General features: G+C 42.4%; 1 protein-coding gene across 4 annotated transcripts in view; it reads right to left on the reverse strand.

The window, feature by feature from the left end:
- Positions 1–50: 50 nt before the first annotated feature.
- Lrrc36 (leucine rich repeat containing 36) overlaps positions 51–26414 on the reverse strand; it is a 71033-nt gene continuing 44669 nt past the window's right edge. The window contains exons 7-15 of one of the 4 annotated variants that reach the window (XM_052729286.1): positions 25519–25567; positions 21760–22206; positions 17218–17504; positions 13672–13837; positions 11512–11660; positions 10642–10765; positions 6280–6394; positions 3528–3694; positions 51–849 (exon numbers count right to left, since the gene is read on the reverse strand). In XM_052729286.1, the coding sequence (XP_052585246.1) occupies positions 827–849; positions 3528–3694; positions 6280–6394; positions 10642–10765; positions 11512–11660; positions 13672–13837; positions 17218–17504; positions 21760–22206; positions 25519–25567 (1527 nt within the window). In that variant the 3' untranslated portion in view covers positions 51–826. Of the gene's footprint in view, positions 850–3353; positions 3695–3790; positions 4273–6279; positions 6395–10641; positions 10766–11511; positions 11661–13671; positions 13838–17217; positions 17505–21759; positions 22207–25518; positions 25568–26414 lie in introns of those variants that run through there. The other 3 variants (XM_052729285.1, XM_052729284.1, XM_052729287.1) reach the window with 3 other exon arrangements.

Consider the following 26414-nt stretch of genomic DNA (forward strand, 5'->3'; position numbering starts at 1 on the left):
TCCCACCCTCCTGTATATACACCCTGCTGGGCTCTTCCTTCCCACTGGCAGCCCTGCCCAGAATGGATGAATGGATGAGATCCTCTTCCATTAGTGAGTCCTTTCCATTAGTGCAGAGCAGAGCCAGACTGTCCAAGATGACTGTAGGGAGATGCAAAGCATTTTCCTGGGCCCTGACCCTCGAGTGATGACGTCACAGCCTGCTGTCCTATCGATAAGGGTCTCAGTCTGCACTCAGCATTTTCACAGCAGAAGGAAGGATGAAACAGCACACTTGGCCTGAACCAAGCCTTGGCAGAGGCTTAGCGCCAGGCCTTAGTACTATGGCTGCCAGCAGGGGGGTATTGGGGCAAGCCATTTTGGGCTCTAGCCCAGAATCTCAGAATACTCAGGACTAGAAGGAGCCTGAGAGAATAAACAGTTGATTCCCTGATTTTATAGCTGAGGAAACTGAGGCCTAGGGAAGAAAAGACTTCTACAGATGAGTCCTGGACGATAAACGTCTTATCTTCATGCCAGCCCGCTTCTGGTACAGCAACCCCAACACTGCTCCTCATAGCCAGTGATGATCCTGGTGTCCCACAGTGAGGGACTCTGGCTGACTCCCTTCCGTCTGTTCACCATTCTGTTGGGGGAAGGTGGGGCCACTCTGCCCTTCCAGATCATCAGTCCTGAGTCCCTGGTGTCTGGTCAGAGCTGTTCCCAAGCACAGGCTTCCTTGCCAACTCTCCTTCCTTGCCGTGGTAACAAGGAGACTGGTAGACTTAGGGCCTGTCTGTGAGAGGGCAGCTTCTGAGGTGTTCTAGAGAGTTTCAGAAGCTCCTGTTCAACGGTAACTTCTTTTCTCACCTGAGCACAAGTGAGGAAATGTTACTGTGTATCCCCTCATCCCACAGGCTGTCCCAGGATGTGCTGCTCAAACTGGGCTTAAGCCAACCATGTAGGGATGAGAGATGCAGACAAATGGTATGGGATGGACAGGGACAAAGGTCGGCTGGAAAGCAGAGAGCACAGGCTGGCCCCTGCCTCCTAGTTGCCAGAGGGTGGCTCCTCACTGGGCTGTCCCTGTCCTCTCAAGCTACCTGGGTGGGGTTTCACTCTTCTCCTCCCCTGTTTTCCCAGGATTGCAAGCTTTCAAAACCTCAGTAAGCATTATGGGAAACCTAAATCCTTCCAGCTCCCACTTACTGAAAGACCCTCATGGCAAATGGGTCCACCTGTGTCCACACCCAGCCTCACTCTCAGCTAGAGCTGCAGGGGGAGGGAGCGGCAACCTGTTCATTCCTGTGACTGGTACGATGGCTTGGAGGAACAGAGAGAGAGAGAGAGAGAGAGAGAGAGAGAGAGAGAGAGAGAGAGAGAGAGAGAGAGAGGGATGCTTGGCCCCACACTCTCCCTGGTAGGAGTAAAATCCCTTGTTTTCCTTGAAAAGCCACATAGAGCCAGAAGCAGCTCAAGGTCCACTTAGGGCCAGGGAGCCCCCTGTGGTTGAAAACTGTGGGGACCTCCTCTAGCAAGGCCAGGCTGACAAGGACACCCTGTTAAACACCTGTCTACAGTGGGGAAGTCGAGGCCCCTCTCTGGGCAGGGAGCTACCTCCCTGCGGACTGGCTGTCTTCTCTTCCCCTGTCACAGGCCTACAGTGACAGCCTCTATACTCTTTCCCTTTGCTTCAGAGGTTTTCTGCCCTCCAAGATGGGTCCAGTTAGCCCTGCATGGTGACAACTATGGCTTTTTCCTTGACATTATAAATACCTACTTTTTGTCCCCAGGACTACATGACACATTAGGAAAAATCAGAATCTGAGATAACTTACCCAGGAGTGCCCAGCAGCCCAAAGAATTGCTGGCCTGAGGCAGGCCCAGCCACTTTCTGTGACAAAGGGGAATGGCAGTGAAGGTGGCTTAGTCTGGGAGGCTCTTTGCTCCTCTTCAGAGGCGCTCTGAGCAGATACCAGGCTGCCACCACTAGATGCTCACACTAGAGGCAGAGAGGGTGGGGTACAAAGAACTATGGTGTTTGCCCATGATAGTCTGCATAGTAGATTGGTTTGCACCCTGAATTGAGTTTCTGAAATGTGACAACTCAGACATTCCCCTTTCTATGCAAGGCTTAAGCTCTATGGAGATTTCTTCACGGGACAAGGAGATAGAGAAGGTGGCTCTTGTGGAGCATGCAGATCAAAAAACCTTTGGCTTCTCTTGAAAAGCCAGGTAAACCCAGATGTCTGTGGACTTATTTCTAATTCACAGCCCACAGTGTGGCAGCAGGATTCCTTCCCTGCACGGCATCTGAGTAGGGACAGGAATCAACATCTTATCCCACCTCCCTTCCTGACATGGACTTACAGGTGAAGAGGTGTGAGGACTTCTGTTTTCTGGCAACATTAGCTGCTCTGGAGAAAGCTGACATAAAAGTAGACCCACCGAGGTTTAAGATACCTGATCAATCAGAATCAAAGACTGTATACTCCTCCCGCGTGAAATGACACTGAACCCGGGCACGCTCACAAGCTGTGTGAGGTGGGCCTGCCCCTGTTTCTCCTGCTGTCCGCCTTCTTTGTGCTTGCTCCTGTTCTATTCCACTGGAACCCATTCTCCTTATAGAGGAAGCCTTTGAAATGCAAGCCCTACTCTTCTGCCCCTTGGTGGAAAGTCTGCAAGGAGCCATGCAGCTAGTTCCTCCACGCCCCAGCACTCTCTCTGTGACACAGCACAGCTGCTACTTTCCTGTTGTTCTTGCCCTTGCTCCTGTGCATCGCCTAGTAACCTGCTTGTTCTCAGGTCTTGGTTGACTGTCCTCTGGGGACATCTTCCTGACATCGCATTCTCCAGGCTAGGACTGATGTCCAGTCACATACACTCATGGTGCCACATCCCACCTCTGCCCCGACCCACAATCCTGACCCCTCAGAGGTCACCAGACTGCACTGCTAGTCTAGGAGGCTCTGCACTAGCTCCCTGTGACCATCCTAATCTGCAAGATCCACCCACACCCTCTTCTTCCAAGCTCTCTTTAGATCAACTTCTGAGGTCCATCATGGGAGTCTTCTCAGGATATAGGCTCCTCCAGAGTGGACACCTTTGCACTATGCAGGAGGAGACCTCAAATGTTTCAGAGTCTCTGGAAATTCATCTAACACAAAAGACATTGATAGATGTCCTTCTGTAACTTTCTGCCACAGCCTCAAATGACACTGAAAAGTGTCCACTATTTTTTCCTTCCTGACATTTTCAATCAAATGTTTCTGTGTGAAATGGTGCCTAGGACTAAGTGCCAACAATTTGTGTGGGCAGAAGGAAAGAATGACCAAATGGGAGGAAACAAATAGAAAAATAAAAGAGGGACAATATAATCATCAAAGTTTTTTTCTTAATCTTTGGGGTAAACACCACTACCCAACACCGTGACAATGGCACCGAGAGCCCTCCATGGGTGGAAGGGAGCTGGTGGTGAAGGTTTCAGTGCTAGGTCCACAAACTAGGCTCGGGGACAGCTTCTGAGACAGTCTGTATTAGATACTGACCCGTGTCGTGTGCCATTGGTGAGGAGGAAGACAGCGTGCCTTTCCCAAAGGGTGACGATCTCCCCAAAGGATGACTTTTCTCGGGAGGCAGGAGCGATTTCCCGGAATAGCCTTTGTGCTCTTTATTCAGTTGCTGCAGCAGATACTCATTAGTTACCACCAGGGATCTGAGGCCCAGGGGAAAAGGCAGTCATGAAATCACAACAGCAAAGCAGATGCCAGTCAGGTCTGAAATGGCTACTAAAGACAAATACACACTGAAGTAACATCTTTCAATAGAATTGTCCAATTTATGAGTGGGCTATTTTAAAGCAGACCTACAGTTCCTGTGTTACAGTTCATTTGATTGTGTTCCAGACTGACTGAAGCAATCGTCTCTTCCACATTTTACAGAGCGGTTCTCCTTCTTTCCAAAGCACTTTCTTGACGAGGGAAGTAGAAGCACTAGGGTATTGGCTTCTGATCAGGCCCTGCAGTTCCCACTCCCAAAGCATTGCTTCTCTATCAGCCTGCCTCTGTGACTAACTAATGGTACAAGCCACTACTGCGCTCTTGAACTCTGATTACCACACCACACTAAAAGCCATCTACACACCAGCACAAAACATGACATATGCAGCCAGGCGTGGTGGCTCACACCTTTAATCCCAGCTCAGGAGGCAGAGGCAGGTGGATCTCTGTGAGTCTGAGGGCAGTTTGGTCTACGTAGTAAGTTCCAGGACAGCCGGGGCTATGTAGAGAGACCCTGTCTCAAAAAAAAAAAAAAAATTACAGCACTATTTTGTTTGTTTTGAGGGGGTTGGAGGTGGGAATTGAACTGAGTACCTCACACTTGCTAGGTACACACACACCCCAGCTCATACTATTTTGGGCAGTCTAATACTGTTCATCTAAACTGGTATTATTAGAGGACTAAATTTTAAAAAAGTATAAACAAACAGTGAGTACTAGGCAGGTATAAAAAGGATTGAGAACTAACTCAGACCACTGTGAACTGATTTTTTAAGGTAAAAATGTTGGGCCAGTGAGATGGCTTAGTGGATAAAGACGCTTGCAGTCATGCTCGACAACCTGAATTTGATCCCTGGGACCTTCGTTGTGGAAGAAAAGAAGCAACCCTATACACTGACTTCCACACATGGTCTAGCATATTCAATTCTTCCTCCCTTACCCAATAAATAAATAAACAAATAATTTAAATAGTAAAGCAGGCTGGAGAGGTAGCTCACAGAGTACTGGCTGCTTTTCCCGAGGATTGCAGTTCAGTTCCCAGCACCTACATGGCGGCTAACAACATCAGTAACTCCAGTTCCAGAGGGTCCTGGAACCTTCTTTTTGCTTCCATGGGTACATGGTACACAGACATAAATGCAGGCAAAGCACCCATAGACACAGAATACGACGTTTTTTAAAATTAAAAATAAAAAGAATATAAAAAAGCAACACCTGTACTCCTTCTCATAAAAGATTAACAGATATCAGCACCAGCAGCATCCACTGTAGAAGGCTACTGAGAGGAAAGGAAATGGCTAGACACTTCTGAATTTAGTATGGATTTGACTTTAGGATGATAAAAATGTTTTTATAAAACTATACAAACAAGATAAACCAAAAAAAAAAATTTCCTAAGAATCAAAGTAAAAATGAAACAAATGAGCTGAGTGGTTTAGGAAAACACAGTCATTTCAAATTAATTTGAGGTAAGTATTTTGAGTGTTCATCCCTTAAGAGAGATGCTCTAATGTGGGTCTGAGACCAGCAGCCACAGCACAGTCGGGAAATACCAGAAACACAAATTCTCAAGCTCCCAGCCTACAGTGCCAATCAGAATTCTAGGCTGGAGCCCAGAAATCTGCATTTCAATAAACCCTTCCTGTAGTTCCAATGCAGAACCATGACTTTATGACTTCTCTTTACTCTGTAAAGTTTGAAATAACTATAGTTTTTTGTTTTAAATAGAGTCTCAGGTAGTACAGGTTAGCCTTAAACTCACTACGTAGCTGAGGCTGGCCTTGAAGTGCTGACCTTCCTCCTACCACAAGCACTGGGATTATAGGCATGTGCCACCATACATGCCCAGGTGAAAAGTTGTGGGGTGGTTTGTTGTTATTGTTGTTTGTTTGAAGCTATCCAGAAAGGGTCTGGATCTGACCCTCTGGTTTTAATGTTACTCTACTGAAAATCAGTAGTGAGGTCTGGGTTTGATTTTTGTATTTAAGCATCAATGAAAGTTCTAGCAGAGGTAGATTGGCAAATCAACATTTCAAGAGCTTCCCTGGAACTGCCAGCTGCCTTCAGCCCCCCTCCCCCAACACATCTCCAGTTTGCATCAGAGATGCTTTCTGTAAAGAGGCTGATGCTGTGGCTACTTTGGATTCTTTCCCTATTACTCCCTACTGAGTGCTCTTGGTGAGTCTTCTGTGCCCAATAGCAAACAGGCACTTTCCAGAGGAGTCAGATAGCTGATCTGAGGGGTATGTAATGACCAAAACAATTGGCTGACCCTAGAGTTCCATTATAGCCATTGAAATACTAATTACTGAGTAGTTGCAACCCACCAATGCCAGCAAAGGGTTGTCCCTGGTGTATAAAAGCAGTACTAAAAGCTGTCCTTTGATCCCTGAGCTAACATGGCCTAGTAGGAGATTTACATACACTAATTTACACAGGTGTAGAGTCTAGTTTCCAAGAAAAGCAGAGAAGATAAAGAGAAGTGAACACATGCTCTGAAAGCCAGCCAGACTGCTCCTACCTCTGACTTTCGTGGAGAAGAGCAACTGTCTCCTCCAGCCTTTTCAGCTGAGTCAGCTCCTGGTTCAGGCAGGCCACCTGTATGGTCAGCTGCTGGTTTTTGCGCAGAAGATCATCTACAAAGGGTACAACAGCCAGGAGTGAGCAGGACTCGAGGCTCACCTTTAAGTAGAGCTTAAGTACTTGGGACATCTCAACCAGCCCCTGCCCTTCCCAGTACTTACCTCCACATGCCATTCACCATTCCCTCCCTTAGAGACAGGAGTTATTTGACAAGAATATGGCATTTGGTGACTGCTCTGAATTACAATTCAGCTATGTACAACTGCACATATTAGACCAACTTTCGAGTTTTACTAGAGCTAATGATCATGACCCACAGTACCAGTGACACACCAGTGACACACTGCCCTCATTGCTGTACCCCGTAAACAAGTATTCAGTCTCCTGCAGTCTACATTTTGGTTTCGAAACTTGTGTCCTTCTCTCCCTACCTAGTTTGTGAAAATATCTAGAACTGTGTCAATATATAAAATAAACGGTATTTGATAAACGGTAATATCTCAATGATAACTGCTGCGGGCCGCAGGAATATATTATAAGAACTCAGCTGGTTATGGCAAAGTCACTACTTGGAGGAATCAGGGAATTCCTCCAGAGGAAGCCAAATCCCAAGGAGTTTTTGGTGTTACTTGGCTTGTTATATATCAGCTGTCTTCTGTTATGAAAATCATGTGTGCCTTCATAGTTTTCCCAATTGACTTTCCCCTAGAAGGGCTAACAGTGTGGACTGATCACTCACTCACTGGACATACACATTCCAGGTATTTGGAAAACAGCTTCAGGAAAGGCTTTCTCTGGAATCAGATATCTCCCTTGGCCACTTTCAAGGACTAGCAGTAATAACAGTCCACATGCAAGTCTCCTGATTTAAGGCAAATTCCACAAGGAGACACCACCTAGGTCAGGTGGACGTTAAGTAATAGCTTTACACAATTCAGCTCAGATCCTCCTTTCTTACAGCCTTACTAACTTTATAGACCGCTAACTCCTTACCTAACCACTTCTAGGAATATTTAGATAACCTTCTGCGCTGATAGCTATGCTCAGCCAGAAACCCAGTTCAAGCCTCCCTGTAATTATCATTATTGGCAGCATCCGGCCAGGTCCATCACCGGATGGAGGAAAGTACCTTATCAGAGATACCTCTGTACTCTCTAAGAACAGACTTAATCCAGGCTACCTGTCTGAGAAGGCCTGGCGGATGTGCCAATTAAGCCTTACTTCCTCCTTTCCCAAACCTTACCTCCAGTTCCAGATCTCCCTTTAACTATCACCAGAGGCATCTAGCTGTACACAGGTTGCCTAGCAACTGAGCACACTTCCCCCCCCTGCAGAAAAAACGGCAGATAGCTTGGACAGATAGGAGCCACAGGAAAAAAGAAGACAGTTTTATTTTCTCCCATTGACCTAGCAACTTATAGATTCTTAACATTTTCTACCAATCACGTTTAAGATTATAGTTGAGCACATAAGAGCCCTCTTCTTAGATATTACCTGAATTCAGCCTTTAGTTAATTCATTTCCCCATTGGTCACTTCCCTTTGGGGTTGCAAATGATAATTAACGGTTATTGCCTCTCAATGTGATTCTTATCACCCCTCCGTTTGACCCTGGAAGCCTGGCTTTATATACCAGGACTTCCAGGGCACGGAGAGTCGGAGAAGAGAAAAGAGAATGGAAGAACTAGACGGGTAGGAACTTGAGAGGAACAAACTGAGATGGGGAAGAACTAGATTGTAGGGCTAGAAGAGAGTACCAGAGGAACGAGATGGAACATGAGGAAGAGCCAGGTGAGGAAGAACAAGATGGGGAAGAACAAGATGAGGAAGAGTCAGATGAGAGAGAAGGAGACGGGAGAGGAGCTGATAGGGGAAAGAACTAGATAGATGAGAACCTAGAAGGGACAGTAGATAAATATAGAGAAATCAGGCAAGAAAGGAGCTAGACATGAGAGCAGAATAGAAGCTGTGTAGAGAGAGAACTATCACAGAATAATAAAGTGTATGGACTAAGGAGTCTCGTGTACATAGATTCATTTCTTTTCATCAAAGATTAATTATCAGCTGGTTGTAGATTCTTCCCAGACTCTAGGAGGGGACTGTCGAGGGGCTGGACCCCCATAGTCCCCGATAGATAGCCAAGACAGTTACACCTGCCTCTCCAAATATTCTACCACTGCCTGCAGTCCTAAGGGAGATAAAAGCACAGGAACTCTGGTCCTTAAGAGCCAGTTTTCTAGAATAACACGTTGTAAACGCTAATATGCTTCCCAATCCCCTGGGATCTTCTTAAAAATAGATTCTGATTCAGTAGGCCCGCGGAGAGGGCCACTATTCCCTTGTCTAACAAGCTCCCAGGTGATGCTACCATGGATCATGTCTTGAGTGGCAAGGTCTGGAAGGTGGAAAACAGGACTGCTAAAGGTGCACTAACGGCCGGTAAACCACCACACAGAACCAGCCCCCATGACTGAATGAAAGGATTCTTTTCATAGGTAGGAGGAGACCGATGACCATTTCATCTGGGTTTTGTGAATATCAGATTGTGCTGAGTTTTAACAGTGGAGTCTCAATGCTTCCACATCGTTTCCTCATAACAATCTGAGTGCCTATATTTACTTATGAAAGCTGAGCTAGAGGCTTGAAGTTGAGGGTAGATTTTATTTATTTTTTGTTTGTTTGAGATAAGGTTTCTCTGTGTAGTCCTGGCTGTCCTGGAACTTGCTCTGTAGACCAGGTTGGCCTTGAACTCAGAGATCTACCTGCCTCTGCCTTGAGCACTGACATTAAAGGCATGCGTCATCGCAGCCTAACCGAAAACTTTAAGAAAAAAAAAAAAAGTAGCAGTTGCAGCTGAGTGTGGTGGCACATGCCTTTAGTCCCAGGGCTCGGGAGGCAGAGGCAGAGGCAGGTGGATCTCTGAGTTCATGACCAGCCTGGTCTACAGAGCAAGTTCCAGGACATCCAGGGCTACACAGAGAAACCTTGTCTCAACAAACAAACAAGCAGACAAAGTAGCATTTGCAAAAATGGAGTGAAAAGGGAGCTTGAACACACAAGTACACAATTGATATGATTATTCAAAACCACATTTCTCAAGAGAGATTTAGCAATGTGTAAGAAACCCTCAAAAAGTGTCTATGCCTTTCGAGTTCTAGGAAAATAGTCTGAAATGTACACAAGTCTTTGTGCATTTTCTGTACGCAGCTTTTGACAGCAGCGTTATTTACAATAGCACACATGTTAGGACCCATACTCCATCACCAGGGAAGGAAGGTGGTCTCAGAGAAGGTCTTCATTCTAAGCTTTCCTCCACCTTAGGTCCTCCTTTTGAATATTCAGAATCTCTTTAGAATTACCAACTTCCTCTCTGTATTATACTTATACAGTCACTATTATAAGCAAAGGCAACTTCATGGTTATCAAATATTAGAAACAACAATGTAGAGTTTGGTAGAAAAGTAAAGGCTACTCATGCAGCAGTGTGGGAGTGCCTGTGCCATTCAGTTAGGGTGTAGAAACAGTCTACGGTCGCCTGGGGCACATGGGGGAAATGACCACACAGGTTTGTAAGGGAATTTCTATATATTTCATTAGAGTCAAACTTAAGATGAGTATATTTTGTTGTATGTAAATTATCTTTTTAAAAAAAAACCAGGGTACAGTCGGGCAGTGGTGGTGTATGCTTTTAATCCCAGCATTTGGGAAGGAAAAGGCAAGTGGATCTCTGAGTGAATTCAAGTCCAGCCTGGTCTACAAAGTGAGTTCCAGGACAGTCAGGACTGTTACACAGAGAAACCCTATCTCAAAAAAAAAAAAAAAAAATCAGGGTATAGTTTAAAATTTTGAGTTGAATGTTTATCATATGGAGGTAACTGGAAGAAAGAATTCTGAAATACTGATGATAGTCAATGCTGGGTCATGAAGCTGAATTTCTGCATTTCCTTATACATTTTCTCCTGCTGTAATGACAAAAAGCAGTGTCATTGAAAAAACATCATTCACATATGTTTTACATGGACACAGAGCTTCACATGCTAAGTCAAAGATGCCTGCATTACAATTCTCTGAAGCAAAAGCTAGGGACCTAGCCTGGGTTGGATTTCCAGTACTACAAAAATAAATAAAAATAATAACTCTCTGAGGTAAGATCACAGTTTCCATTAATTCCTAAGGAAAAATAATGGCCAAGGAAAACCAAAGGTAGCCATGAGAGCTTTGGTTGATGAAGCTCACTAAGCAGGCCATTTACCAACCATTATTTTGGCAATCCAATCCCACACATGGCTTTCCTAACTTACCGTGTGTTTGAGATGGGTGCCCACTCACAACTGAGGTGGCAGCACCTCCCTCCAACTGCTGAATTTTTTCTGACAAAATAAGGTTTTCCTCCAGCACTTTGACCAATTTTTGCTTCAAATTTTCCTTTAGACCAGAAAACAATACACCAACATGTTAAGAATCTGAATTCCATTTCCTCTCATGACAGACTGAATGGAGGGGTGCAGCTGCGTGACCTCACTAGAAATTTAATTCATGGGTAAACACAGTTCCAGGGCAGCATTCCAACTGATTACGTGCTTATCTCGGTCTTTTTTGTGGGTAATCCACAACTCTTGCTGAACACTGGTAGCTTTGCAAGCTGACATTCTGAGTCATCAATCAGAAGTTTCTAGGGCCGAACATGATCTGAAAATCCACTGAGGCTAAGAAAAGAGAAACTTAGGGATATGAGTTCCTTCATTCTCTCCCCAATCCAGCAGCCAGATACTCAAACATGGCTGCTGGTGCCAGGCTCTCTACTCCATCAGAAGGGAGAAAGATGGCATTTGCCTTCCATCATTGGGGCCACACCAAGGCCTCCAGCAGTGTGATCCTACACACTTTCACCTAGAGTCTTGTCTGCTTCCCTCCTTGTCCCTTCAAGTATTTCTTTAGGACTTGTGGATTTGCTAGGATAAAGGAGTCATCCCTGAAGAACCTGCATGTTGTTCCTGTCCTAACAAATTTGGTATTCCTGATTTGTTCTGCCTGACTTTTTCATATTCTGGTTCCAGAGTGTCTAACTGTCCACAGTAGTGATGCTCCTTGGGGTCCCGGGCTGTTCTAATCATGAAGTTATGTCTTTTCTAGTAAAGAAAGAGAAGGAGAGAAAGATGAGGGAGCCATACCACGTCATTAGGAACCAGCAGTCCTGCTTCCTTTAGTTCACTCTCCCTCCAGCGGAAGGCTTTCCCTGCCTTGTCTTCAAGCTGTGAGCGATGCCACTGCTGAGGAGGTGCAGGCACAACCAAAGACAGAAGCAAATCTCTGGCAGGACCTGCCAAAAATTCAGGTTGGGATCATGGGCCAATCATAAAACTAAAGCACAGAATTCCAAGTCAATAACTGCCAGTTCTGTATCTAATCATTGCCTTTTGACAGGAATGTAGTGACTGTAAGAAGTGTTATACCCTTCCTGGACAACTAACTATTCTAGAGATACTGCTCCAGGGAATGATTTCCTACAAAATGGCAACGGTGGGTCAACATGGGAAGGAAGGCTGACTCTTTCTCCTCTACGTCCTTTTAGAATTAAAATTTACTATGTTAACTATATATAATAATAGGTTTTATCATTCAGTTTTCTATATGTACACAACATCATTTTATTATATTCATACATATATTACCCTCTCTTGTCCTCTCCCCATATAATTTTATTTTATTTTGGTTTTCCAAGACAGGGTTTCTCTGTGTAGTTTTGGAGCCTATCCTGGAACTAGCCTTGTAGACCAGGCTGGCCTCGAACTCACAGAGATACACTTGCCTCTCTCTCCTGAGTTCTGGGATTAAAGGTGTGCACCACCACTGCCTGGCCTCCATATAATTTTTTAATTAAAAAATTTGGTGTGGGGGTTGGAGAGATGGCTCAGCAGTTAAGAATATTTGCTAGCCGGGCGGTGGTGGCACACACCTTTAATCCCAGCACTTGGGAGGCAGAGCCAGGCAGATCTCTGTGAGTTCGAGGCCAGCCTGGTCTACAGAGCGAGATCCAGGACAGGCACCAAAGCTACACAGAGAAACCCTGTCTCAAAAAATAAAAAATAAAAAAAAGAGAGAGAGAGAAAGAGTATTTGCTGCTCTTGCAGAAGACCAGAGTTCAGTTTTTAGCACCCATGTCAAGTAGTTCACAACCTCTTATAACTCCAGCTCCAGGGAATCTGACACTCTCTTCTGGCCTCTGTGGGTACCTATATACACATGTATACACCACTGTACACATAACTAAAACTAAAATCCTTAAGAAAAGGTTTTTAGTGCTAGGATGGGGGCTAGGACAAGCTAGACAGGTGTTCTTCTACTGGGCTGTACTACAGCCCTTAGAAATTAAAAAACTTTTCAGTCCAAACAACTTTCAAGGTTCTTGTTTTTACTTAAAGCTTTACTAACAAGTAAAAGTTCCTTGAATTTTGTCTCCATTAAACAACAAATAAGCACCTGGAGCCAACATTTATACAACTATTTGCCCCATGTTTCTAAAAATTAATCCCTAAAAAGAGCTCAAGGGCATTTACTCATTTGAATTTTTTTTTTTTTTTTTTTGGTTTTTTCGAGACAGGGTTTCTCTGTGTAGCTTTGCGCCTTTCCTGGAACTCACTTGGTAGCCCAGGCTGGCCTCGAACTCACAGAGATCCGCCTGGCTCTGCCTCCCAAGTGCTGGGATTAAAGGCGTGTGCCACCACCGCCCGGCCTCATTTGAATTTTTAAAATCAACATTTCAACAGTCTTTGCAAATTCTGATGATCAAACCTCATTTCTGTTGTATTCATTACTGGTACTTCCAAAGGATCATAAAATAGTTTTGTAATTATTAATATAACTACTCCCTAGTACATATATCTGATCATGCAACATATTACCAAAGACCACACATGAGCACACACAAACACTATAGGAAGAAGAAAACAATTGCTACAAAACAATTGGAAAAATAGTTGATTTTAAAAAATAGGGAAGGCTGGGCGGTGGTGGCGCATACCTTTAATCCCAGCACTCGGGAGGCAGAGCCAGGTGATCTCTGTGAGTTTGAGGCCAGCTTGGGCTATAAAGCAAGATCAAAGCTACACAGAGAAGCCCTGTCTCAGAAAACAAAAAAAAAAAAAGGGGGGGGGGGAGGGGAGACAAATGTAAAAAAAAATGCAGATTTGTTAAGCATGGTGTTTCTGGGAAATTTTGGTAAGTGATGCACACTTTTCCTTGCGTGCTAAGGGAACTAGATGGCTAAAAACCACAGAGCAGAAGCAAGGTCCTGTCCTCCCAATTGCACAGAGAACTAACCGTGCACTTACCAAGAAACTTCTTGTTGAGGAGGAGGGAGCCAGAGCCACTCCAGTGCTTATCGACCAGCTCCAGGAGCTGTCTGAGGACAGTGGCCACGTGGGGGGTTCTGGCAGAGATCGGGGGACTATGGTTGCCCGGTAAACCATGCAAACTGCCCAGGTCACTAGAGAGAGGCTCAAGAAAGAAAACAAAACCAAAAACCAGTACCATTTGTGTCATTCTTACACAATAAGGGAAACAAGGATCCAGACATTTAAAGCACTCATGATTTTTAAAGTAAAGCTTCCATCTTTTGGTTTAGATATGAATCTCATATCACTAGTCCGAGGCAAGCCTATGAGATATTCAAGGCAATTTCATGTTTCTTTTTCTTTTTCTTTGGCAGTGCTGGGGATTAAACCCAGAACCCTGTACACACTAGGCAAGTCCTCTACCACTGAGCCTCATCTCTAGGCCCTCAAAGGAGATTTCAAAAGTAGTAGATCCTCTGTCATGATTTTTCTATGTAGGTTTTCAGAATTTTCAATAAAAATGTGATATTAAGTACTTACATGTGTGGTTCAATGTATTATGTAATACAAAAAGAAGATAAAACTGCAGGACATTTTTAAAAAGTACCATATATGATAAGATAAAATTAAGAGTAATTTAATAAGAAATTAAAATTCATAATAAGCTTCTATTTTAAATAAACATAAATGCCCTCTAACATTTTGTGTGTGGGGGTTTCAAGACAGGGTTTCTCTGTGTAGCTTTGGTGCCTTTCCTGGATCTCACTCTGTAGACCAGGCTGGTTCCAACTCACAGAGATCCGCCTGGCTCTGCCTCCTGAGTGCTGGGATTAAAGGCGTGAGTCACCATCACCCAGCTCACCCTCTAACATTTTAAAAATTGTAAGTTAAATGTCATTGTTAGGTCGAGTACTAATGAGATTTTTTATTCAAAAAAATCATAGCTAGATCTATATAGTAACATTCACAGTTGCTTTTATTCATTCTAACACGACATGCATATTATTATGTATTTTATATATGTCTATCTCCCAGTCTTTCCTATAGAGTCTTGTGGACTTCAAAAAAACTAATATAGGCTAGAGATATAGCCTGTATTAGCTACAGGTACAAAACCCTGGGATCTATCCCCAGCACCACACACACACACACACACACACACACACACACACACACACACACACACACACAGATATGCACACTCATACACACAGACATGCACACTTACACAGACACACAATATGCACACACACACACAGATATGCACACTCATACACACAGACATGCACACTTACACAGACACACAGTATGCACACACACACACACACACACACACACAGACACGCACACTCACAGGCACATACATACAGACATGCACACTGACGTACAGACAGACAGACACACATGAACACACACAGTATGACATAAAGACAGTCTTATTATTTCTCAATTTTTGCTTGGCTCTTTTGATGTAAAAAACTAAGGATGAAGAAGCAGGTGGGTCTTTGTGAGTTTGAGGCCAGCCTGGTCTACAGAGTGAGTTCCAGGAAAGGCACAAAGTTACACAGAGAAACCCTGTCTCGAAAAACCAAAAAAAACAAACAAACAAACAAAAAAAACAAACAAACCCACTAAGGATGATTATCAGATAATGAAACACAGCACCCAAAACAGTGAACTGAGCTGAGTCACGAGTGGCCTACGATTGGTAGAGAGCAGCATCACAACTAGGATAGACGTATTTTCAGAAAATCTGGCCCTGATCAGTACAGCTTAAGGACTGTGGATGTATGAAGAACACAAGATAGGATCATTTGAGAAGCTAATGTGATTTGGGGTTAAAGCATAGAAAAGTCTAGTCATATCAAAAGGCTACTTTATGGAAATTTATTAAAAATAAAATTTACTATTACTGGTTTTCTTTAATTTTTTTTCTTTTCTTTGTTGGTTGAGGCAGAGTCTCATGGGGCCCAGGCTGGCCTTGAACTCTACCTCTTACTCCCAAGTGCTGGTGGTAGACTCCACCATGCCCAGTTTAATTTTAGAAATTTGAGAATTACAGAGTTCAGAAATCAAACAGCATATACATAATTTATAGCCAAGGACCTAGCACGTGTGAGGCCCTGGGTTCTACATCACGCACCCACTAAGTGCAAAACAGTCTGTCTGCCTTTCTGCTTATAGTAAGTCAGCACTTTGAAAGCTCTCCATAGTAAAAAAAAAAAAAAAAAAAAAAAAAATGTCTAACAGGAAAAAATCGTAGTATTAAAGATAGTCCAAAAATGTTGAGATTTTTGACAATATGACATGAAATAGAAGTGAAAATTTTTTCCCAGACTGTTAATAAAGCATCCTAATTTCTTACGAATTCCTGGGACTTTATCCTAGATATATCATCACAGTTAGTGTTTTTGTCTGATACAGTGGGCATTTGTGGCTGAGAATGTAAAACAAGCCAGAAACTAAAGAAAATATTACAAGACTGCCCCCTTTAGTGAACCAAAACCATGACTGTCTCCAGAGGCTCTCCTGTCTCCTTCCTTCACTTGTGGTGTATGAGAGTGTGCCTAGGGCCTCATATGTACTAGGCAAACTATCCCCAGCTCTTACCTCCAGAGTTCTAAAAACAGAGTAAGAAAGATTCAAAGAGTCAAGAAACAGACAATTTCTGTGAAATCATCCTAATGTGCAAAAAGACTCCCAACAACTAAAATCTTAAAATAACTAGAAATAGTTTTTGATCAAATACTCTGCTTCAGTACAAGGCAATAAATGTCGGACACGATTTACAGGACAAGGGATCACGGACTCTCAGGACTGTGGTTCCTCAAACTAAACTGAAGGCTCCCTGGTGGCAATAAGACCAGCAGAAAAATTAACATTCAGAAAAGACAGTTCTTGATTCTCTTAGCCATTTTCAGCTAAAAATCCCCTGGGAAATCTAATTCATTTGCTTTTGGATACTTTGGGGAAAAAAATAGAATCATTTGAGTTTCTGTACAGAAAAGCAAATTAATGATTTTAGCTGGGCATTGGTGATGTACATCTTTAATCCCAGCACTAAGGAGGCTGAGGCAGGCAGATTTCAACTTCAAGGTCATTCTGATCTATAAAGTAACAGAACAGCCAGGGCTATGTATGAGACCCTGTTTAAAAAAAAAAAAAAAAAAAAAAAAAAAGGAAGAATTTATAAAAACTATTTCGAGTAAGTTAGTTACTTGTGACAATGTCTCTACTCTGTCCTGTTAGCAAACTCTTGCAGGACATTAATTATTAAAGTGTTTTTCTACCATGTACCATGTTTATGCTCTTAAAGTAAATAGTTCCTTTGTGATAGAAAGTTGAAAAAAAAAGTTGAAAGGGATAACTTTTCCTAAGGGCAAAAGAATCACAGGCTATATAGCCTGGTAATACTGGCCACAGGTCTTTGAAAATCCCCTAGAACTTCTAGCAATATTGGTGGAACCACCCCAAACCCCCAAGAGCAGCACATTCTGTTCTTGAGCCTTTGTGTCTCTTGTACACACACAAACAAGTCAATACTTGCGCCTCGCTGCCTGTAGCTTCTTGGAAACCACACTTCAGATTCAGGTTGGCAAGAACATTGTCCTTCCACTTGACTCCTCCGCTTAATGACCTCTTAGTTGGAATCTCTCTGTTTTCTGGAGTCCCAGGAGGCAACAGCAGTGTCTGCAGAGAGTTTCCTAGGACCCGGTTGCTTGGGAAAGAACCAGGTGCTGGTGCAAAATCACTGAGACTGCTGGATAACTGTTGCTCTACACTGGTCAGCAGGGCAGGCTCGCTGTTGAAATGGGTTGTGGCATATAGATCTGTGGAGGAAACAGCCTGGGAAATGAGCCTGTCTTTCAACTCTCTCAAACCTTACATCTGTTGGTATCTAGGTTTAGAATAACTACTCTTTAACATACTCTGTTAACTCCTTTTTTTGTCTTCCTCTATCTGATCAAACCTCAATTTTTTTTTTTTTTTTTTTTTTTTGGTTTTTTCAAGACAGGGTTTCTCTGTGTAGCTTTGCGCCTTTCCTGGAACTCACTTGGTAGCCCAGGCTGGCCTCGAACTCACAGAGATCCTCCTGGCTCTGCCTCCCGAGTGCTGGGATTAAAGGCGTGCGCCACCACCGCCTGGCCAAACCTCAATTCTTATTGAGAGCTGCTGGTGGTAAAAGTCCATGAGAGTATACAGCAGTGACAGCTAGAGTTCAGAAGGTCAACCTATCAGAAGTAAGGGTTCTGTTAGAGGAAACCGTCACGCAAGGCATTATGGAATTACTGCCTTTTGAATGAACTGATTTTCTCTTGTAAACTTCTTGTGCAATAACAGCTATGATTCTCCCCATTTACCGTGCATTTCCATGTCATGTGTACATGTAATCTCACGATTGCATCTCAATCTTGGGCACAACTCTCCTTATACATTTGGGGTATTTGGATAACTGTCCCTAGTTGTGTTTATTTTTCATTAACATATATCTGGCCAAGGCCATTCTCCAGACAAAAGTATTTCAGCAAAGATAGCTTTTTCCAAGGACAAAACTGCACATAGATAAACATTAGCTCATCTCACCCACAGACAGAGAAAAGAATCATAACAATTATATCCTCAACTCCTTACCTTCACCCCGGGTTATTTATACAAGACCCTAATTTAAGAGATTTACTGCTCACATTCCTGGGATGATGTTTTAGCCACTTGCTAGTTACTGAGTTAAAGTAGTTACTTCTCACTGATCCAAGGAGATTGCCATCAAGGCCAGACAGGTAATAGGTGCCAAGCTTCTTTCTTGTGCAAATTAAGTTTTAATTCCTCCTCAGCCAGGTGCTATTCCTAGATTCCCTAATTGATCTTAGCCTTTAGTTGACCCTGCCAGAGAACTCCCCTTTAGTCACACCCCTTTTAGGTTGTTAATCTAGCTGACAATTATTGAGTTATGTGTGGATCCTTATCACCTCTCTCTGTGACCCTGAAAACTTTAAATCTCGCAATGCATTGTAAAAGAATGATTGTTTGTGTATACATATACTGGTTTTCCCCACAGCACTTGTAGAATTTTACTTAGAACAATAAAGGAATGGACTAAATAACTCAGTGTTCTTAGATTCATTGACTGTCCCTCCGATTAGTATCCTCAGCCGCTTGTAGCATCTGTTCTGGACCCTGATAGAAATCCCCTCAAGGCAGGCACTTGGGGGGAATTCCGTAAGTTCTGATTAAATGCAAATGTCTACATGCGGGAGCCTATACCAGAGCAGTGATTAGAGAACAACACACATCTGTTCTGACCTTTCTCACTTTAATTCACGACTCCTAGACTATTTGGATCCTTATTACCGCCCAGCTGTCCTTACATATTACTCTAGTCAATTCATTTTATTTCCCGAGAGAATTACTTCACATCTCTTTTCTCTTCAAACTTTATCATCTCCTCCCTCCTTTATCTCACCAAGAAAACAGAAAATCAAAGAAAATGTCCATCCCATCTCACCATTGAATTTATCAACCGACCTATCATTTATCAGCTATCGGAATAAATCCCCTGCCTCCTTCCTGTAACTGTTGGTGCTTCACTTAAGGCCAGCTTCTTTACCAGTTGACCAAATTTCATCTCTTGTGGACTAGACAAGGAGTTTTTCCTTGTAGATGTTCTGTTTCCTAATACACCACTAATTCTCCCTCTACTGATGATTTTTATCAGTCTTATAGGATTCCATCCCCTCTTCCATTTCTCTGCTCCCTCTTGCTGCAAAACTCCTTGAGGGACTGTATCTACTTAGTACTCTATTGCTTCATTTCCAAGGTGTTTTTTAAAAAACTCACCTCAATGGAGCTTTTATTTTAATGTATCCCCTGAAGCTATTCACTCATTCCTTTGTATTTCCAAATAACTGCCAGTCCCAGCTCTTCCCTACAGCCTCCGACACAGAACTCTCACTGCCTCCTTCTTAACATACATTCTTCACCAGGACCCCAGTGTAACAATCGGCTTTCCCCTTGTCTGTCACTCTTCATGGTAGTTTGTCTTCATCTGTTCAACTTTACATTTTCACAAGACTCAGGTGTGACCCTTAGATCTCTTTCCTATCTATGTTTACTCTCTAGATGAGATTCTCACCCACTCACAGTTGTAATGCCATCTGTACCCATATAATTCTCAAATTTATATTTCCAACTACATTTCCTCCTGAAATCCACACTATTATGTCAATTATTGGGATGCCATCTCTGGGAAGTTCTAATAGCATCTAAAACTTAAGATATAAAACCAAACTCAATATTCATCTTAAAACTCATTTCTCCTATTCTATTCTTCTTTATCTCAGTAAATGATAACTCCATTCTCCCAGTAGGCTAGGCCTGAAACCCCAGAGACACTGACTCTCTTTCTCTTACACTTTATTCCCAGTCCATAAACAAATCCAAGGGTAATTTTCCTAGAATATAGTCAGAATCTGTCATCTACTCACTACCTCTACTGTTCTCTCTAGTTGAAGTTACCAATTTTTATCTGGATTTTAACCTCTTAAATGACTTTTCCTATTCCCATCCTTGCCCCATTTCATTCTCAATTCAGTATCCAGAGTAATTCTTGTTCTTTCTGTCTCTTTCTCTCATCCAGATCTCATACATGTGTAGGTACATGTTCACATGTGAACACATATGTGTGGAGGCCAAAGGATGATGCTGAGTGAGATGGGGTTTCTCACTGAAGCTAGTGCCCACCAAACTGGCAGCACAGCTGGCCAGAGAGCCCTACAGCTCCTGCTGCCTCTGCCCTTCCAGCACTGGGATGGATTCCGGTGCACATCACCACACCCAGCTTCTACACAGGGGTCCAAACTCAGATCCCATGTTTGTGCAGCAAGTGCTCTACTAACCTAACCAGATCCCCAACCCCTCAGAGTAATTCTTTTTCCTTTTTCTTTTTCTTTTTTGGTTTTCAAGTCAGGGTTTCTCTATGTAGCCTTGGCTGTCCTGGATCTCGCTCTGTAGACCAGGCTGGTTCCAACTCACAGAGATCCACCTGCCTCTGCCTCCCAAGTGCTGGGATTAAAGGCATGCGCCACCACTGCCCGGCTCAGAGTAATTCTTAAGTGAGAATCCGTTGCTACTACAAATCTTCCAACCACATATCTCACCCAGAGTAAATGTTTGGCCATCACTCTGACCTCATCTATACACTTCATTCTCTTACTCTGCTATAGCCATCCTAGGTTCCTTGTTCCTTAAATATGGCCTTAGGAACTCTGCACTTTCTATTTCCACCATTTAGAAAGTTCTCCTCCAAGTTATCTGTATACCTTATACTTTCATTTTATTCAAGTCTCATGTTTATGATGCTTCATCATAGAAGTTTGTCCTGACCATTCACTCTGAAACATCATTTCTTCCTTATTACTTTTTATGTAATTGTTATTTTCCATCATAGCACTTATAAACTGACACGTTTATGGTAACTTATTATCTATCTTACCTTGTTAGAATAAAAGTAGAGATAAGATTTATGATCAAGTACACATGGAATTTGATTTTGTTCTCAGAAGTAGAATAGTGTCTTGCATATGGTAGGTATCCAGCGAGTTTTATTGAATAAACTAATAGCTGAAGACCAGTCTCTATAACTTATCCTGAAACTATCTTCTTCTGAGAGTAAATTTTTCTATTCCCATACTTGCACCATTCCATTCTCAACTCAGCACCAGGGTAGATCCTGTTCTTTTGTCGTCTCCCACCATACATGTGCATGCATGTGCATGTTCACATGTGAGCATATATATGTGGAGGCCAGAGTTTGATGATGGTGACCAGAGAGAACTAGATGCAGCTGGGAATAGGTCTTGAGATGTCACTTAACTAAAATAACATGTAGATGTGAGACTCACATATTTCTATATTTTTTTCTCTAAATTATCCATCATATTGCACTCATACCCTCCAGATTTCTGGAAGGTCCATGAACCACTAATGACCCTAATATACAATTTAAGAAACACAGATTCAATTCAATAAATGATAATTCCAAAATTCATGAGTTTAAAAAAGACATGCAAACTGACAGATAGCTATTACCTGAACTAAGCTTCAAAAGCCTTCCTGTGCTGGAGTCGGGGTTTGACAGAGAAGCTAGTAGGTCTCCACAGGAATGAGATGAGGTGGCCTTTATGTCATTTGAAGGCTTTATGCTATATTCTCGGTAGTTCTTGATTTTTTGAGGCTTTTTGACAAGACTTCCATGCAGGGAAAGAGTTTGAGAATAATGATTATCATAATAGTCCAGACCAACATCCGAAGGTAATTGATAGGGAAGGATCTGGCTAGAATCACCCACATCCAGGCGTTTACCCAGTGAGACATCATGGGTACATGAATATGTGTCAGGTTTTGGTATCAAGTCTTTTTCTGGAGAAGAACCTGAAGACTTGGTGTCTAAAAAAGATACTCGGTATCCATCTCTACTCATCTTCTCTGGAGATCGGACTGTGGACCGATGAGGCAAGTAATGTCTGAATTCTAATCCTCACCAAAGAAAACAAAACAAAACATGATAAGAATTCATCTTGGCCCAGCTGGGTACCTCTGTTCACTAGGAAAGGGTGTTAGAAAGAGGTGGTTTCTAATTCCAATAAATGCTAGCAAAATGATGAGAGGACTTCCACAGGGACAATGACAACAAGACGTGGGACATTTTGGAAACAATAACGAATCTGTATCATTCTGGAGACAAACTTCATAATAATAGAGTAACCTAAAACTGTCCTCTAGAAATGGTAGTTTCAGGGCTTTCTATGTAGTGTTTTTTGCTTTCTTTTGTCCTTTGAGACAAGGTCTGACTATGCAGCCCAGATGGCCTGGAATTCACAACCCTCTTGTATCCTCCATTTCCCAAGTGCTGGGAATACAGATGTGTGCTACCATGGCTTCTAGACAGTAATTTCATATAAAAAGTTGGCGTGCCTCCACATGACAATAATTGTAGCTTTATGCATTCAAGTTTATAGACAATAGTTGGTCTATGATTTTATAGACTCCTTGCCTTCTCTTAAACTACACCCAGAGGTTCCAGTTCACTCACTGGGAACTGATACCTAAGCTAGTTAAATAGTAGGGAATGCAAAATGTATGAAAATCCCTGGCCTAGGTGCTATCCCAATTCTACAGAATTTCTCTCAGACAGTTATATTTGCTATTCAATAAGTATCATAGTTTAGCAAGTAGAACAGTAGACAAAGGAGCAGGCTCTGTGCTCTGTGGTACATTCAGAGTTTCTGATGCTCCAAGGGCAACCTTAGGAATAGGTACACATTCTGAATTGGTCACATTAACTATTCTAACCCTGATGTTCCTAAGGACCTACAGACCAGCAATGTTTTACCCATTGTCAACTTATATCATGGTAAAGGCCATAAAACAGTATCTTTATTTAGGTAACAAAAAGAAAACAAAACAAAACAAAAAGGCAGAAAGAATTGGTTTTATGCCGGGCGGTGGTGGCACATGCCTTTAATCCCAGCACTCGGGAGGCAGAGGCAGGCAGATCTCTGTGAGTTCGAGGCCAGCCTGGACTACAGAGTGAGTTCCAGGAAAGGTGCAAAACTACACAGAGAAACCCTGTTTCGAACCCCGCCCCCTAAAAAAAAGAATTGATTTTCTAAGTAATGAGAAACTAGATACTTCAGATTATCTTCCTGGGATGGTATAAATCCAACAAAGAGCTAAGAAGACAGTGAGGAATTTCTAGGCCCAACTTAGGAATCAAACAAAACAAAAACAAAAACAAAACTTTAAAGGTATATTATTACAGAAAATCACTTTTACTCAAAGTCATTTTAGGGTGAAAAGGGACAAAAGTATGGGTTCTGCCCAAGGTAAAAGACATGGCAACTGCATCCTCATAGCTCACACACACTGTAAGAAGAAAATGTGGGCAGGATACAGTGTTGAGGGTAAAATAAGCCATTTCTGATAATGACTTGTGCTGTGATTAAAGCAGTCCCAGACTGATAGTATGATAGTATTCGAAGTACTTGGCAGAAGCAAATGGAAATTTGTTCTGGAAAAGACAACACACATATGACTAATAATTATTTGTTCAAATAATTATTCAAATATAAAAGTGAGCAAACACCCAAAAATAAACAAACAAAAATCAAAATATTAACATGAATGAAAACCAGTAGAAAAAAACATATAGACCTACAAAGATCTCAGATATTATAAATAATATCTACCATATAGCTATAAAGCACCTATGTTTATTCTGTTAAGGAAATATAAAGCATATATTTTTTCTTAGAAAAAAAGACCTATACCAGATCAAACATATGGAACTGAGAAAAAAATTGGAATTAAGAGTTCAGCACACAGAGCTGGGTGGTGGTGGCACAGTCTTTAATCCTAGCACTTGGGAGGCAGAGCCAGGTGGATCTCTGTGAGTTGGAACCAGCCTGGTCTACAGAGTGAGTTCTAGGTAGCCAAGGCTGTTACAGAGTAAAACCCTGTCTAAAAACAAACAAACAAACAACAACAACAAAAAGAATTCAGCACACAAACTTAATCGTGGTTTAGTCATAACTAAATAGAGTATTAGTAAAATGAAATGTGGACCAGAAGGATTATCCAGAAAGTTTATCAAACAAATAAACAAAAAGATGAAAAATATAAAAGAATAAGAGACAAAAAAAAAAAAAGCTGGGCATAGTAGCAAACACCTTTAATCCCAGCACTTGGGAGGCAGAGGCAGGCGGATCTCTGTGAGTTCGAGGCCAGCCTGGGCTACAGAGTGAGTTCCAGGACAGCTCCAAAACTACACAGAGAAACCCTGTCTCGAAAGACTTAAAAAAAAAAAAAAGAGTTCCAGAAGAATAAGAACAGCATAATAAACACCAAACAGGGCAAATAACAATAAATATGGACATCACAAAGAAACTACATAAAACCAAAGACATCAGAAAGTCCTAGAAAACAGCCACAGGGAAGAAAAAGTAATAGATCCCCAGCTACAAGAATGATACAGTGGAATAACTGCACTCTTCTGAAAGAAGCATCTGCCAATTTAGAACCTTACACTCATTAAAAAATCCCCTTCAGGAACAATGGTGAACTGGAATCATTAACAAACAACAAAAGAGAGAGTTCATCACCAGCAGGCCCACACTGAAGGATGTATTATGATCTGGAGGAAATGATCTCACAAGGGATAGGATACCTGGGCTAAAGAAAGAAATGAAAACAAGGGTAAATTTAAATGAAAATTATATAAAAATATCTTGTGGGGTTTAAAAAGTATGAGGAATAAAAATCTACAGGAACTCTACTTGGGAATGTAGCTCAGGGTGGAGCATTACACCAGCAAGTCTTAGGTTCAGTTCATGAAAGCAGGAAGTAAGGTCTGTAGGAATATCTTCTGGGGGTGGGGGACTAAAAGAATAAAGGTCTTTCAAGGTTTTTAAATTACCTAAGAGAAAAGTTAAAAGAAGGAAAAATTAAGATACTGACGATTTTTAAATTGTGTAAGTAAAAAACATATTGTCATTTGGGGAATAATACTAAAAATACTTAAACAGTATACCTTAAAATCTGGTAGAGAGAAAGAGGAGGGAAATGGGAGAGAGGGAGAGGGAAAGGGGAGGGGGAGGGGGAGAGGGAGAGGGAGAGGGGGAGGTGGAGAGGAAGAAGGAGAGGGGAAGGTGGAGAGGGAGAGGGAGAGAGGGAGGTGGAGAGGGAGAGCAGAAGGTTCAGCGACCAGAACGTGCAGCGCTGCAGCATGGGCATCTCGCAAATCTCAGCCCATCCAGATTTCCTCTGAATACCCAGTGACCAAATATTTACCATCTTCCTTGTGGGTGTCACTTGTCTCCCTTCTTGTTGCTTCCTGCATCTAAAAAAAAGTTTGAAAATTTAGGAAGAAAGGCATTTGTGTATGTTCAGATGTAAGCTTACTGGCCTGGGAGTTGAGTACTTTCCTGTTATCAAGGTCATTCATCCCTGGAGGGAGGGAACTAGATCTTCCAGCAGGGGTCCAAGGTTGAGCCCATTTTAACACAGTTACAACACAAGGAGGTTCCAGAGTTGCTTTAGAGCAGGAAAGGAGAGTTCTTGAAAACACAAACTATCCTTAGAAGGTAAAAGACATACCAAACACTGAACTACTGTATTTTGTCTGCATACAAATTAGATAAGGCCACTTTTTCTTTTCCATGTGGGGGACAGAGGGGGTGGCGGTGCACATGTGAGTACCGATCCTCTTAGTCTGCACCTTGTTTTTTGAGGCAGGGCTTCTCATTAAACATGTAGCTCGTCTATTTGATTAGTGTGGCTGGCCAGTGAGCTTCTAGGATCCACCTGCTCACCCTGTCCCACCAGCACTGGGGTTCCAATCACAACCTTATGTGGCTTTTACAATGGGGATCCAAATTCGGGTCCTCATGTTTGTGCATGAGGTCTCCCCAGCCCAGATCATTTTCTCCAATTTTATCTTTTCTATTTAAAGGACTTTTCTATTTATTTCATTAACGAGTTTTTCTTTTTCTCCTGAGACAGGGTCTTGTTGTATATCCCTGGCTGGCCTGGAGCTCCCTGTATAACCAGGATATCCTTAAACTTGCTACAGTCCTGCTCCTGCCTCCTAAGTGCTGGAATTACAGGTATGTGCTCATCATGCCAAGCAACTACTGAAGTTTTAAGAAACTGTAAATTAATCTGAGGCATAACTAGGCAAGAATTGA

This window comes from Peromyscus californicus, unplaced genomic scaffold (genome assembly GCF_007827085.1).
Source record: "Peromyscus californicus insignis strain IS unplaced genomic scaffold, ASM782708v3 Scaffold_8__1_contigs__length_139910024, whole genome shotgun sequence".
Taxonomy (NCBI): Eukaryota; Metazoa; Chordata; class Mammalia; order Rodentia; family Cricetidae; genus Peromyscus; species Peromyscus californicus.